The sequence below is a fragment of the Camelus dromedarius genome, chromosome 6 (genome assembly GCF_036321535.1).
Source record: "Camelus dromedarius isolate mCamDro1 chromosome 6, mCamDro1.pat, whole genome shotgun sequence".
NCBI lineage: Eukaryota > Metazoa > Chordata > Mammalia > Artiodactyla > Camelidae > Camelus > Camelus dromedarius.
In genome coordinates this window covers 14,680,383-14,693,158 of record NC_087441.1, presented here as the reverse complement: position 1 = coordinate 14,693,158, position 12,776 = coordinate 14,680,383, and the positions used below count along the sequence as shown (strand labels likewise).

The window sequence follows — 12,776 nt, the reverse complement described above, 5'->3', positions numbered from 1 at the left end:
ACATCAGACATTCAGGAAATCATACCAAAATATTCTGTTGAAATTTTAATGGTTCATGAATTCTTATTTTCAATTGCAAAATTAATTCTGATAAAATGAATTAAATATGCTGGCTAATTAAGCCATGTTACTGACTTACGGTTCTTATTCCAAGTAACTAACAAATTAGGAAGTTAGGGGAGAATATAGCTCAAGTGGTAGAGCACATGCTTATCATGCACAAGGCCCAGGGTTCAATTCCCAGTACCCTCTCTAAAAATAAATACATAAATAAACATGATTACCACCCCCCCCCGCCAAAAAAAACTTTTAAAAAAACACTCTTCAAAAAAATATTTTTAAAAATTCGGTATCTTCTAGTAACCTATAATGAAAAAGAATATGAAAATGAATATATGTATGTATATTTTACCAAGTAACAATGTGATCTAGAAAAAAACTTTCAAAACAATTACTATTAGATTCTGAAAATTAGAATAATTGAGTAGAACTCATAATACTGATGATGGTGAATATGGACTATTACTAATATAATAAATCAAGCTTCAAGTAACATTATATACAAATCCATGCAATAAATTACACACTCTTAACATATAACTGCAAAAGCACTAACTATTTAAATCTTTTCCTCTGAGTATTTTAAACCATTAAAACAAACAGCAGTCGTGATTCTTACCTGTTGCCATTTCTGCTGGAGGTATGTATCTTTGACTGAGTATAGATACTTGTTCATTTGGTCAAGAACTCCCTGATAATAGACCATTGCAGAGTCATAATTTCCCAGCAATGCATATTCACGTGCCAATTTTACATTCTCACTAATCATAAGGAGACTCATGCTCATTATAAGCTAAAAACAAAGAAAGAAAAATATCATATTATTTGTCTCTTAAAAATAAGCACTACAAAGAGTTTTTTAAAGTATACTTTCCAAGGATCCCTGCTTACAACCACTCACTGCACTTTCCATCTCTATACATTTGATCATGCTAATTTCTACTCCTTAAAAGAAATGTCTTAATTCCCACAGCCAAATCCTATCTATGTGTCAAAGCCCCACTCAGATGGCAACTCTCCCAGTATGTCTACCTTCTGAAATTCTCAGTTCAAAATGAGCTCCCCCCATTCAAATTCCCCCAGCACTTTACTGGGGCCTTCACCTCAAAGCACTTGTCTACCTTGAATCTCTAAGTTCTTTGAGAACATGATTTGCAGCAGGAAGTCTGAGACTGTAACCTCAGCGCACGACACACAAGTCTTAGATCATTTTTTGGAAGGCAGTGTGAAATAGCAGAAAGCACATGTTTTGCGGTTAGAAAAATCTTGGTTAGAACTCTAATTCTGCCACCTTGGTCAAGCCCCTTAACTTCACTGAGGCTTAGTTTTTAAATCAGTAAAATGAGGATAGTAACTAATTCCAAGAGTTGTGCTATAAGGAATAAATGACGGTTTAAAGTACCTGGCATAGTACCTGGCAAAGAGTGGGTCTTCAGTAAGTGCTAAATGCATTTTCCCTGAAACTTTCCATATACAAGAACCAAGCACAGTCTTTTTACTTAGTAGGATATGGATATATGTATAAGGGGTTTTTAAAGGTAGGTTTTTACCTACCTTCTCAGCAGGAGACAATTTCCAATCAGAAACAAGGGAAAAACTGACCAACTCTTTTTATGAGGTGAGGACCACCTCAGTTTCAAAACTAATTAAGAATAATACAAAGCCCATTTCACTTATGGACACAGATATGACAATCTTAAATAAAAGACTAGCTAACTTAACAATATATCAAAACACACACACATGCATGCGCGCGTGTGCGCGTGCACACACACACACACACACACACACACACACTCGCCATGATCAGGAAGGTCTATCCCAGGAATGCAAGGATAACTTAAGATCAGAAAATCCATCCTTATAATTCCTATACTAACGGACAAAAGGATTTCACACAAAAATGGGTAAAGAGTATAAGCGGCAATTCATGGAAGGGAAAACCCAAAAGGTTAACGAGTACAGATACTAGCAATAGATGAATGTAAATAAAGCAATGAGGGGCCCCTTTTACATTAACCGGATTAAAAAAAATAGTAAGTCCAGTAATACTAAGTACTGGCAAGGACTGGGAGAAAAGAACACCCTCATGTACAATTTGTGCGCATAAACTGGTATAACCATTTTTGGGAGCAATCTGGCAGTACTTTGACAAAATTTGCATGCATATATCCTATGACCCTGCAACCCTACCTTTCTATAAATATTCCAGAGGAAGTTTCACACAGACCCACAGGGGAACTTGTTTTTGGATGTTAATGACAGAACTGTTTGAGAAATCAAGGAGCTGGAGATAGTCTATTCTCTGCTAGGGAGACAGGTAAGAAAATATGGTGGATGCATGCTATAGAATACTACATAGCAGATGGAAGCAATGAACAAAATTTACAAATAGCAACATGGATAGATCATCAATACATAGGGTTGGGTGAAAAAAGAACTTAGAATAAGATCTAAGTCCCAATACCATTTTATAAACTTAAAAATATGCTGTATTTACATATGGTATATAAAACACTTTTTTAAAAAGCTACACACACATCCAAGAATATATATTAAATACATTACATTGTCTATGGAAGGTATGATAGGGAAATATGGGTGAAGAAAGAGGATGAAGGGTAGGGGAGAAACAAAAAAATAAATGAATGCAACAAAAGAAGTGCCTTATAACCATCAATAATTAGAGAGCCTTTAAGATGGCTCTCAATGACCTCTGCCTCCTGGTATCTACACCCTCATGTAATCATCTCCCCTTGAATGTGAGCTTGTAACAAACAGAATATGCAAAAATGACGGAATGTCACTTCTGAGATTAGATTGTGACTTCCATCTTGCTCACTGTCTCTTGCTCTCCTGCTGGCCTGCTCTAAGGGAAAGCAGCTACCATGCTGTGAGCTGCCCAGTGTGGAGGCTCACATGGCAAAGAACTGATGGAGGCCCCGGGCCAACAGCCAGTGAGCAACTGAGACCCTCAGTCCAACAGTCCAGAGGAACTGAGACCTGCCAACAACCATATAAGGGAGCCAGAAAGGGGATCCTCCCTCAGCTGACCCTTGAGATACTGCAGCCCTGACTGGTACCTTGACTATAGCCTGTGAAAGTCCCTGAACCAGAAGCACCCAGCTAAGCCATGTCCAGCGCCTGACCAAAGAAACTGTGAGATAATAAATCTTTGTTGTTTTAAGCCATCAAGTTTTAGGGCAATTTGCTATGAAGCAATACAGCTATGAATTGAGGTCTATAAGTAATTTAAGACTGAGCAACTGAGTCCAAAGATCATGGTTCTCTGTTATTTTACTGATAAAATAACCCCAGTACCTAGAACCATGCTTCCTTCCACACAGTAGACACTCAGTAAATCTTTGAATGAATGAATACTGCCAGGTTTTGTCTTAACTACTAAAATTTCTTACCTCTGACCCTCAGCACTCTCACATTCCTTGATCCTCAAAGCATCTCTACCAGAATCATGTGGCTGCTTCTGCCCTGAAGCTACACATGCCCTGTAGTGACACCTCGTCTGAGCAGCAGTGTCAGAGAGCACAGCTGGGGTCAGCTACTGGCAGTACACAGTTGATCTGGATGAACGCAGGTATCAAGACTCCCATGTCTTTTCCTTCTCTCCATCTTTCCCTCCAGATCTTTCTTCCCTTCCCTACACTAAAAAAAAAAATCTAAATTAAATTGTTACTTATTTGTAGGTGGATTTTTTTTTTTTGGTGGGCCATGACTCAATGTTCCAAAACTCACAGAAGTCATTCCAGGCCTTCTTTGAAGGTTCTGTGTTATGGATACTTCTTTCCAGTCAGATAAAATTCCTTAGGAGCCAATGAGCTGACATTTTCTAACAAACAAATGTAAAGTCAATCCAAGGCCACATTAAAAATGACTTGAAAAGTTCCTGGTTATCAAAGAAACAATGAGTTTACTGAAAATGTATCAAAATACCATGACTTGAAGAAATGTTAGACAAAAGTAAATTTTCCTATTCTTGTAGCATCTCTAAGACATTCTTCTCAAATGTCAACACTACAAATTTATGAGATTCTTCAATTTTCAAGAATATATCCTTATCATTGCTAAAATCACACTGCAGGAAGACAGAAACTGGGTCTACTTGGAACAGTACCTGGCAATACTTGAAGAAATAAATATATGGGAAGAAAAGCCTATGTAGACCAAAATTTAACCACCATGAACTACAAACACTATTGGTTCAATTAATAGAACACTTACAAAAATGAGATTGGCCCAAAACTCTGACACTCGGTTTTTAAAGAGAGATTATCACAGAGAAAAGTAACCATAGGTGATGCACGCTTCATCTCACAGCAAGCTTTTCCTTTACATGATCCTTCCTCTCAGAAAACCATCCTTTTGCTTACATGGCTTCAGTATTTATTTCAGCTAATGACTAAATTCATTTATTTAAACTAAGATGCAACATGAAATTTTAATTCAAGTAACAGAGTCACATTTTTAAAACACTAAAAGCTCTATTACAGCAAAATTTGTAGTAAACTTAATATGTGATGCTGTGTGGTATCTCACAAAGACACTTAAATTGTCTTTTTCTCCTCCAGGATGAGGGAAAAGAAGTGATCAAAGAGAATGAAAAAGAACAGGCTACAGATTCAAATATTTGAGTTCTCAGATGCCTATTCTCTCCCCTAAGACAAATACAGGGGCTTTCCTATTCCACATCGAAAAGGATGCCATACTCACTTAATTTTTAAGGAACTTTAGACTGGGTTCCACTTTTATCGCAGTTTTTACTGTAATGTGCACAGTATTATCATTCATTAAAAAATATTGTATACATACTGAGGTGCAAGGAATTGTACTGAAGACAAACATAAAATCTTGAAGTTTGGTGGAAGGGTATCATTTCATTTATTCTAGGTGTTTTTTTCTTTGCTTAGTAGGAGGAAACAAGCACACAGCGTTAAGCAAGGCTAAAAAATCAGCATCAATGTTAAAAATATTTATCTGCAAAACTAATGTCCTAAACAAAAACAGATGAACTTCAATCATGCATTTTCCTGAAGGAATTTCAGTAAGCCAAGTGTGTATAACTTTACAAGTGACAATATACTGTTAAGCAATTTTCAGAATGTTCATCTCTAGGATATGAAAGCAACTACCATGCTAATTTACAGTCAGTCACTGATGATTACGAATAAATACAATAAATAAGTGACCCATGACCAATTATAGCATGGCATACATTCTTCTTACCTTCATAACCATCATATGATAAATACTCAAGAAGCACGAGAAAGTTATCACTACAAAAAGAGCACCAAAAAGAAATCTGCTCAAGAAAACAAAAACAAATATATGTATTTGGTAAACTTTCTTTCAGTTTACCCTGAATAAAACAAAAATAAATCAGTGAATGTAACAATTAAAATGTAACTTTAAAAGCCATATTCAAGCCATTATCAATTAACACTACAAGCAAAATCTATTTAGCATGTTATCACTACTGATCATACTGATTTGACACTATCTTTTTAACCAGTCAAGTAGCTAAAAACAAAACAAAACCACAAACCATTGCTGTAAATAGAAATTCAACATTGTTGTTAATACAGTAAATTCTACAAGATTATCTAATCCTTAGTATTTGTCAAGCATTGATAACGGTTTCAAAATAAAATGCAGAATCTGTTGTAGCCTAGTACCGAATATATAAAATGTAAAAGCTTCATGAATAATCAATGCCATAAAGGAGCTTTATATAGCTTTTCATAGTCTAGGAATGTTGGAAAGTTGATTGGCACTGCCCCCTTTTTTAAAGGCATGAGACAGCCCACAAGTTAGTATTAATACAAGACAAAGACTTTTGCCACTATTTCTTTGTTTGAGAACTCACTGATTACAGAGAACATCTCCTTTGAAAAATAAAATAGGGCTGCACACTGAGATAGTTAGGCCTGTATGAACAATTACAAGAATCTTTCTTGACCCCTTGGTGTTCTATCATTGTGACTATGCGGCAAAGATCTATCGCACACCCTCTAAAACATTAGGAATGTTCTCAACAGTAACTAAAGGTCTGATTTCAAAGAGGAAGACAAATGAGTGCTCTCAGGGAAGAAGAGTGCAAAAAAAAAAGAGAGAGACAAGGGTTCAACAATATGCTGCTTCAAGTTAGTAACTGATATAAAAATAGCACTTCGCTGTTAACAGAAATTTATTTTTGATTAAATAAGGGTTTGAGACTACCCACTGCAAGGCATTAAGGATCCACGTTCATCTCTAACTTCATCACCGTATAATACACTGTATGAAACAAAGTTTTTAAAAGGTACCAACTCTAAACAAAAAGGGCCATAAGTCTTCCAGGGGACCCCCAGCTCCAGAATAAACTAAGAAATAACATCCTCACCAATATCACACCCACCTAACAAAATGTAAGAAAGGAAGCTGCATTCCCCAAATAGAGGCTTCTGGGGTTTTTCAGGGAAGAGTTTCGGGCGGGGGCGTGGACGAATTCGGGGAGACGGCCGATCAAAAAAGTTCAGCAAAAAAACCAAGTTCTCTAGGCCGGAGACTTCTCTAATGACACTGGCCTAGAGTGGGATCTGCAGGGGTCCCCAAAAGTTACCGTCTAGACAGGATTCCTCAGGGAGGGGGACCGTCACGAGCCACAGGTATCAGCGACAACAGCAAGACCTAAGACCTCAGCGCAGGCACCGGCAGGTTCACAGCCGGCTGCGCAGCGGGCTCGCATCCCAGGCTCCCGAGTCCCTAGCCGACCCGGCCATGGGGGTCGGGGGTCCCCAGAACACCGGGAGAGAGAGCACTCACCTGCGGCGTCTGAGGCTCCTCGGGAAACTGCCCAGCGCCAGGCGGAGACGAAGGGCCAAGCGGGGATCCGGGCAGCGAGGGAGTGGGGTCCGGCCCTGTCCGGCCCCAACCACCCTGCTCTGTGCTCACGGATCCAGCACTGCCAGGTCCAACCGTCACCAGCCCCCGACGATGCTTCAGCTCGCCAAGAATTTGAAGGCAAACCCGCCAGGGTCACTTCCGGTGCCGGGACCGGCCGCGGTGACTCGGGCGCACGCGGGGCGACGCCCCGGGAACGAGGACGCCGGGCGGCGTGCGCGCGCCGAGCACCCGCTGGGCGGGGCCGGCGGCGATGGGGCGGGGCTAGCGGGGGCGCGCCTGTGTAGTCCCGTGCCACCGCCTGCCAGCGGGCGGGACAGAATGGGAGGGGTAGGGACGCAAGCTAGTACAGGCACCTCGCGTTCCTCAAAATCTTTTTCGAAGTGCTTGCTCACTTTTCCTCCCGTTTGATTTTCATCATATTCCTCAGAGGTGAGGGGGTCAGAGTGTCTGTTTTACAGGTAAGTGTCAAGAGTCAAACAATTCGTTTATAACAAATCCTGTTTTAGAACCAGATACTTAGAATTTGGCTGAGGCGCTTGTCAAGGCATAACATGAATAAAACAGGGAGTGAGTAAACAAAGATTTCGGACACGCTACTGGTGGAATTTTATTTTCTTGATTTTTTTGATCAACATTTTAAAACAACCAGACAACACATAAAATTATGATGTTCCACGATGTACAGGTACGTACATACTCAACGATACTATTGGCCATGCGTCGTCCAGTCTCAACATCCATCCCCTGCCTCCACCTAAGGTGGAATAGAGGCACTTAAGACACGTTTTCCTCTAGGAGTGAGCGGCAATTAAAATTCTAAATTTAAAGCATCCCATTAATTTAACACGGACTTATATAAAGGCAATTCAAGAGAAACACATCCTTTCAGTCCACAAATATTTATTGAGCAACTGCTGCGTGCCAAACAACGTTGTAGGCACTGAGTATGCAGTAGTCAACAAAGTAGAATGTTTCCTGGAGTTAAAAGCCTTGTAAAATTCTCAGCTAAGTATAAAATATTAGTTTTGCTATGGTGGATATGAACTCTATTGTAATGGACCACAGGAAACTATAATTAGTGTATCTTCTTAAGGTAAAAAGTCAATTCAGGGAAGTACAGATTAATTACCCTAGTCAGGCTTAACAACCTTTTTTTGTAATACGAGTGAAGAGTTATGTTGAACTATAAAGGCAATTTATAGTTTAAATGGCACAAAATGAATACATATTGTAGGATTCCATTTATATGAAATTCTAGAACAGACAACACTAATCTATAGTAACAGAAAACTGGTCAGTGTTTGCTTGAGACTGAATTGGGGAGTGGGAGAAATGGAAAGGATTAGACTACAAAAAGGCAGGAGGAAATGTTTCGAGGTGATGGAAATGTTCTATATCTCAATTAGAGTAGTCATTATATAGGTGTATATGTTTATTAAAACTCATTGAACAATACACATAACATGGATGCATTTTATTGTACATAATTTATACCTCAATGAAGTTAATTTTTAAAGTAAAAAGCAACCACCAAAGAGTGGCTTACATTTACTACTTCTGTGTCTTCATTAGTTGTACTAGTCCAGGAAGGCTATGTTGTAGTGACTTCTGAATCAAAGAGGTTTCAAACAACAGGAATTTTTTTCTTCTCATTTACTCTGTGTGTTCATGGTAGAGTGGCTGTAGGCACTGGGACCCTTGACAGTAGGAGGGAAAAAAATGAGATAACTTGAATAACTTCGGCCTGGATTTGATACAGTCCACTTCTGCCCACATTTCATTTCACATTTCATTCCACATTTCATTGGCCAGAGCAAGTCATGTGGCCAAGACTGAATTCAAAGGGATGGGATGTTGAACTCTACAGCGTGCCCTGAAGGAGAAACAGAATATTTGTGTACTGCCCTCATAACCTCTACACTAGACATTTCTTCCTTTACAGTGTGGCTTCTACAACCATCCTTATAACATGATTGTGTCGAAACTGAGACTCAGAAAATTGGAGGTTATTTCTTCCTGGTGAATAGTGGGATTCATTTGGCAGGATCATAGGACGCATGAAGGAAAGTTATGGAAAAGTAGGTAAAAAGATAGGTACCAGTTTTTGTTCAGCAGGCACAAAGGGGCCATTAAACCATGTACACATGAAGGCAAAAATGTATACAGGAAATGGGAAGATTAATTTGGCAGCTGTGAGTAGGAAGGTTTGGAAGAGGCAGAGAACAGGGGGAGACTGTTGCAAGAGGTGTTGGACCTCTGGAATTACACAGAAGGGAATACCATGAAGACTTCTTGTTGACATTATGCATTTGTTTTCTTTCTTGCCCCAGTAGATAATCTTACACGTAGAAACTTCCTCCATTTGAGTAGAGCAATGTCTGTCATATTGTAGGCATTAGATATTCGTAGAATAAATAAAGTCATTAAAAAAGAATTTGGAGGCACTTATGACACTTTTCATTGATGAAATCTAAAAGGACTTTCAGGACCAGTTTCACTCACCTGGTCCCCTTATTGCATCTGCTAGTCCTCCTCTACCTATTTCAAAAATCTGAGCTATCTCTTGGGGTATAGCGTATGTATAAGATGAGGAAATTGTAACCATGATTAAGAATCTGCTGACTTTTTAGATTATGTCACAGTATTTGCAGTAGCAAAATGGGAAAGATTCCCCAGTGCTGTTCACTAGCCTTATACACATTATTCCTGAATAATAGCTTCCATCACAGACCTGCTACTCCCAGATTGCTAAATGCCATAGGAAAAAAAGAAAAAACATACCACCTTGAAGACCGATGCGCAATTACATGACTTATAATCCACCTGAAATATATGTTTCTGCATGTCCCACCTCAGTTATCTCTCTTCTCACTTTTCCCGTTAGTTATTTCAAACTTTCATCACTGTCTACAGGTCAGGCACATAGCCCTTTCTGCCCTTTCAGTAAATCACCATGTCTTCATCTTCAGAGAAAAACAGAAGCTATCAGATTACAGTTCCCTCAACTTGATCCCTGAGGCAAAACTGCCATCTGCCTGCCGAATACTCCTTTTCCTCAGTAACAGAACCTAGCTTGATGAAATTGAGCTACCTGGAATAAGGACTACATTTTTCAGACTCTCATGCAACTAGGCGTGGCCGTGGATCTATCTTCTGGCCAGTAGAAGTGTTGTATAGAACTTTTAGGAAGGTACCTTAAAGGGAGAGGCCCTGAAAATCCCCCTTCCACCCACACCACCCCCTTCTCACCAGGTTAGAACAGAGACAAGATGGACAGAGTATAAGCAGCCAACTGCTGACCATAAATGACCTTTAGGATATAAGCTATATGATGAGGGTAGCAGAACTGAACAGATGAAGTGTGGGCTGACGCTGTGGAGCTGCTATCCCAGGTGTGGACTGCCAGCTCTACATACTATATGTCTAAGTAATGGTTGTTCTGGGTTTTTCATACACAGCGTAACCTAAACCCAATACTCTGACCTCCAATTTACAAACGTCTCTAATTCACACGTGCCCTTTGGTTTTTGCCTCCTATCTCAATGAAAGTGTGTCCTTCTTTGTCTAAGCCCAGTTCCTCCACTTGAACTTAAAAGATTTTTTTAAATTTCCATTTTATGTATTTGGATAAGCAATGCATTTCCATGGTTCAAAATTCAAATGATATAAAAGTTTATATAGTGAGGAAGCCTTTCTACTATTCTTGCTACCTTAAAAATCCAGTCCCATCCCCAGAGACAATAACATCAAATTCATTAACTACCTTCCAGAGAAACTTTTATTATATAAGCAGTTATATAATGTAATTTATTGGGTCTCTCATGAGCTTTCTCATAATCTGCCAGTTTAAACTGTCTTCAATCAAGGAAAATTTGCTTTTGGTAATTTCTTATAACTTCTTTTTTCTTGTTGGGATTCCCTGTCTTCACATTTATGAGAATATTTTTCTTTACATCATCGCTCATAGTTATAAGAGCCATTGTAGTATCTTTGTCTACCAATTCCAGATGTTGGAAATAGAATCTCGGGGTTGACAGCCACTGATTGCGTTTTCTCTTGAGACTAGGTCCTATCTTTGTTATGTCAGGTAAATTTGGAGTGTATCCTGGATACTGGATTATGTTACGCTTCGGATTCTGTGATACGCCTCTGGAGGTGTTTTGTTTTGTTAAGCAGGCAATTAACTTGGTTTGATTCGCTTTCTTCTGAGCAGCATCTCAAATGTCAGTTTAGTTCTTCGATTCTTCGATTGGATGCTTGGATTCCTCCCCACACATATGTGGTTCATGAGTCAGCTAGATTTGGGCCCTGCTCAGACAAGGTATCATGAAAACGAGACATTTATCTAGTGCCATTCCTCTCTTCCAAGCGTTGATTTCCACCCAGAATCTGCCTGCTCTTGGTTCCACTTGAGTATCTTTTTTTTAAAACTTTTTATATTTTTGAGTATCTTTAGGTAGTTGTTTTATTATTTTCCAGAGTTTGTAGTTATATGTGATAAAGTCAATCCGTCAGGAGCTAACTTGGTCATACTAGAAGCAGAATCTAGAATTATCTTTCAAGTAGGTCATTTGGTTGACAGGTTGGATAATAAACTTGAAGGACTAGAATGACATCAAAGACTTGTTAGAAAATTATTACAATGATTCAGGCAAGATTTGATGAAGGCCTTAACCAAATTAGTTTAACCAAACAATGGGGATGAAGATGATGAATTAGAGAAAAATGTACTAGGTAAATAACTGAATTCCATATTGATTGCATGGGAGATGGTTAAGGTAAAAAAATGACCTTCTTAAATTGTTTTGCAAATCAGATTATACATTAACACAAATTATACACTGTATTAGGGTACAAGTTCAGCAACAGTAACAAATTATATATATATATAATGTGTATATATATATAATGTATATATAATATATGTATATACCTTTTTTCCCTCTTCTCTAATATTTTGCACTTGATCAGAGCAGGCTGGACAGACAGCCCTGCTTCACAATCTTTCATAACTAGGCTTTATTACTTGTTAATCCATCATCACTAGGGTGTTTTCCTAGTTTTCATGGTCAACGTAAAGGCATGACTCTGTCCATGTTCCATCCTGTGGGAAGAGGGGAAGAGCACGTGGACAGCAAGCAGTATCACAATATCAACTTTAAGTGTATGAAGCAGAATTTGCATATATCATGTCTACTCATATCCCAGTGGCCAAAACCTAGTCATGTGGCCACAACTAATTACAAGGCAATGTAAGAAACATGGGCTCTTGTGGGACAGTTGAAACATGAACAGCGATAGGGGTTCTATTAACAAAAGGAAAACTGAGGGAAGGGAAGCTGGAAAACAAGAGCAGCCTGTGTCATCAGTCAACCCCTCCGGGAGCTGGGTACTCATAAGAATCTTTTCCATCACAGAACGAATTTAACCCTTCTCTAGGAGAATCAGCTCCCACCCAGATTCTGAATCCAGCAAAAAGGTCAGGATCTGTCGGTGACTCTACGGAAGGAAGAAGGAAAGATTAGGTACTAGGGAGGACAGTAACTGCCTGTATTTCAAACATAAACTTGACATCTTCCCTGTACCCTTCAAACACGTAAGCAGATATATTTTCTGCGTATTTTCCTTTGGCATAACAAGGTGTAGTCACAATTTTAAGCATGCCAAACATGGATCCAAAATGTAGTAAAATGAGGAGCTAATGAGCCAAAGGGAGGTGCCTACCAGCACCAGCATCCATGCGTCAGCTCCCAGGATCAGCTGCTGCCAGCGTCTGTGTCCCCAGGGTGAGCCACAGTGGCCCCCCACCTCTCCGG

The 12,776-nt window shown here is 39.2% G+C and overlaps 1 protein-coding gene across 1 annotated transcript in view; it reads right to left on the bottom strand.

Annotated features, from left to right (window-relative positions):
* The window catches only part of KATNA1 (katanin catalytic subunit A1), a 30,235-nt gene extending 23,079 nt beyond the window's left edge, over window positions 1-7,156 (bottom strand). The window contains exons 1-2 of the mRNA XM_010993989.3: window positions 6,880-7,156; window positions 680-853 (exon numbers count right to left, since the gene is read on the bottom strand). Of these exons, the coding sequence (XP_010992291.1) occupies window positions 680-847 (168 nt within the window). The 5' untranslated portion in view covers window positions 848-853; window positions 6,880-7,156. The remainder of the gene's footprint in view (window positions 1-679; window positions 854-6,879) is intronic.
* Window positions 7,157-12,776: the final 5,620 nt, after the last annotated feature.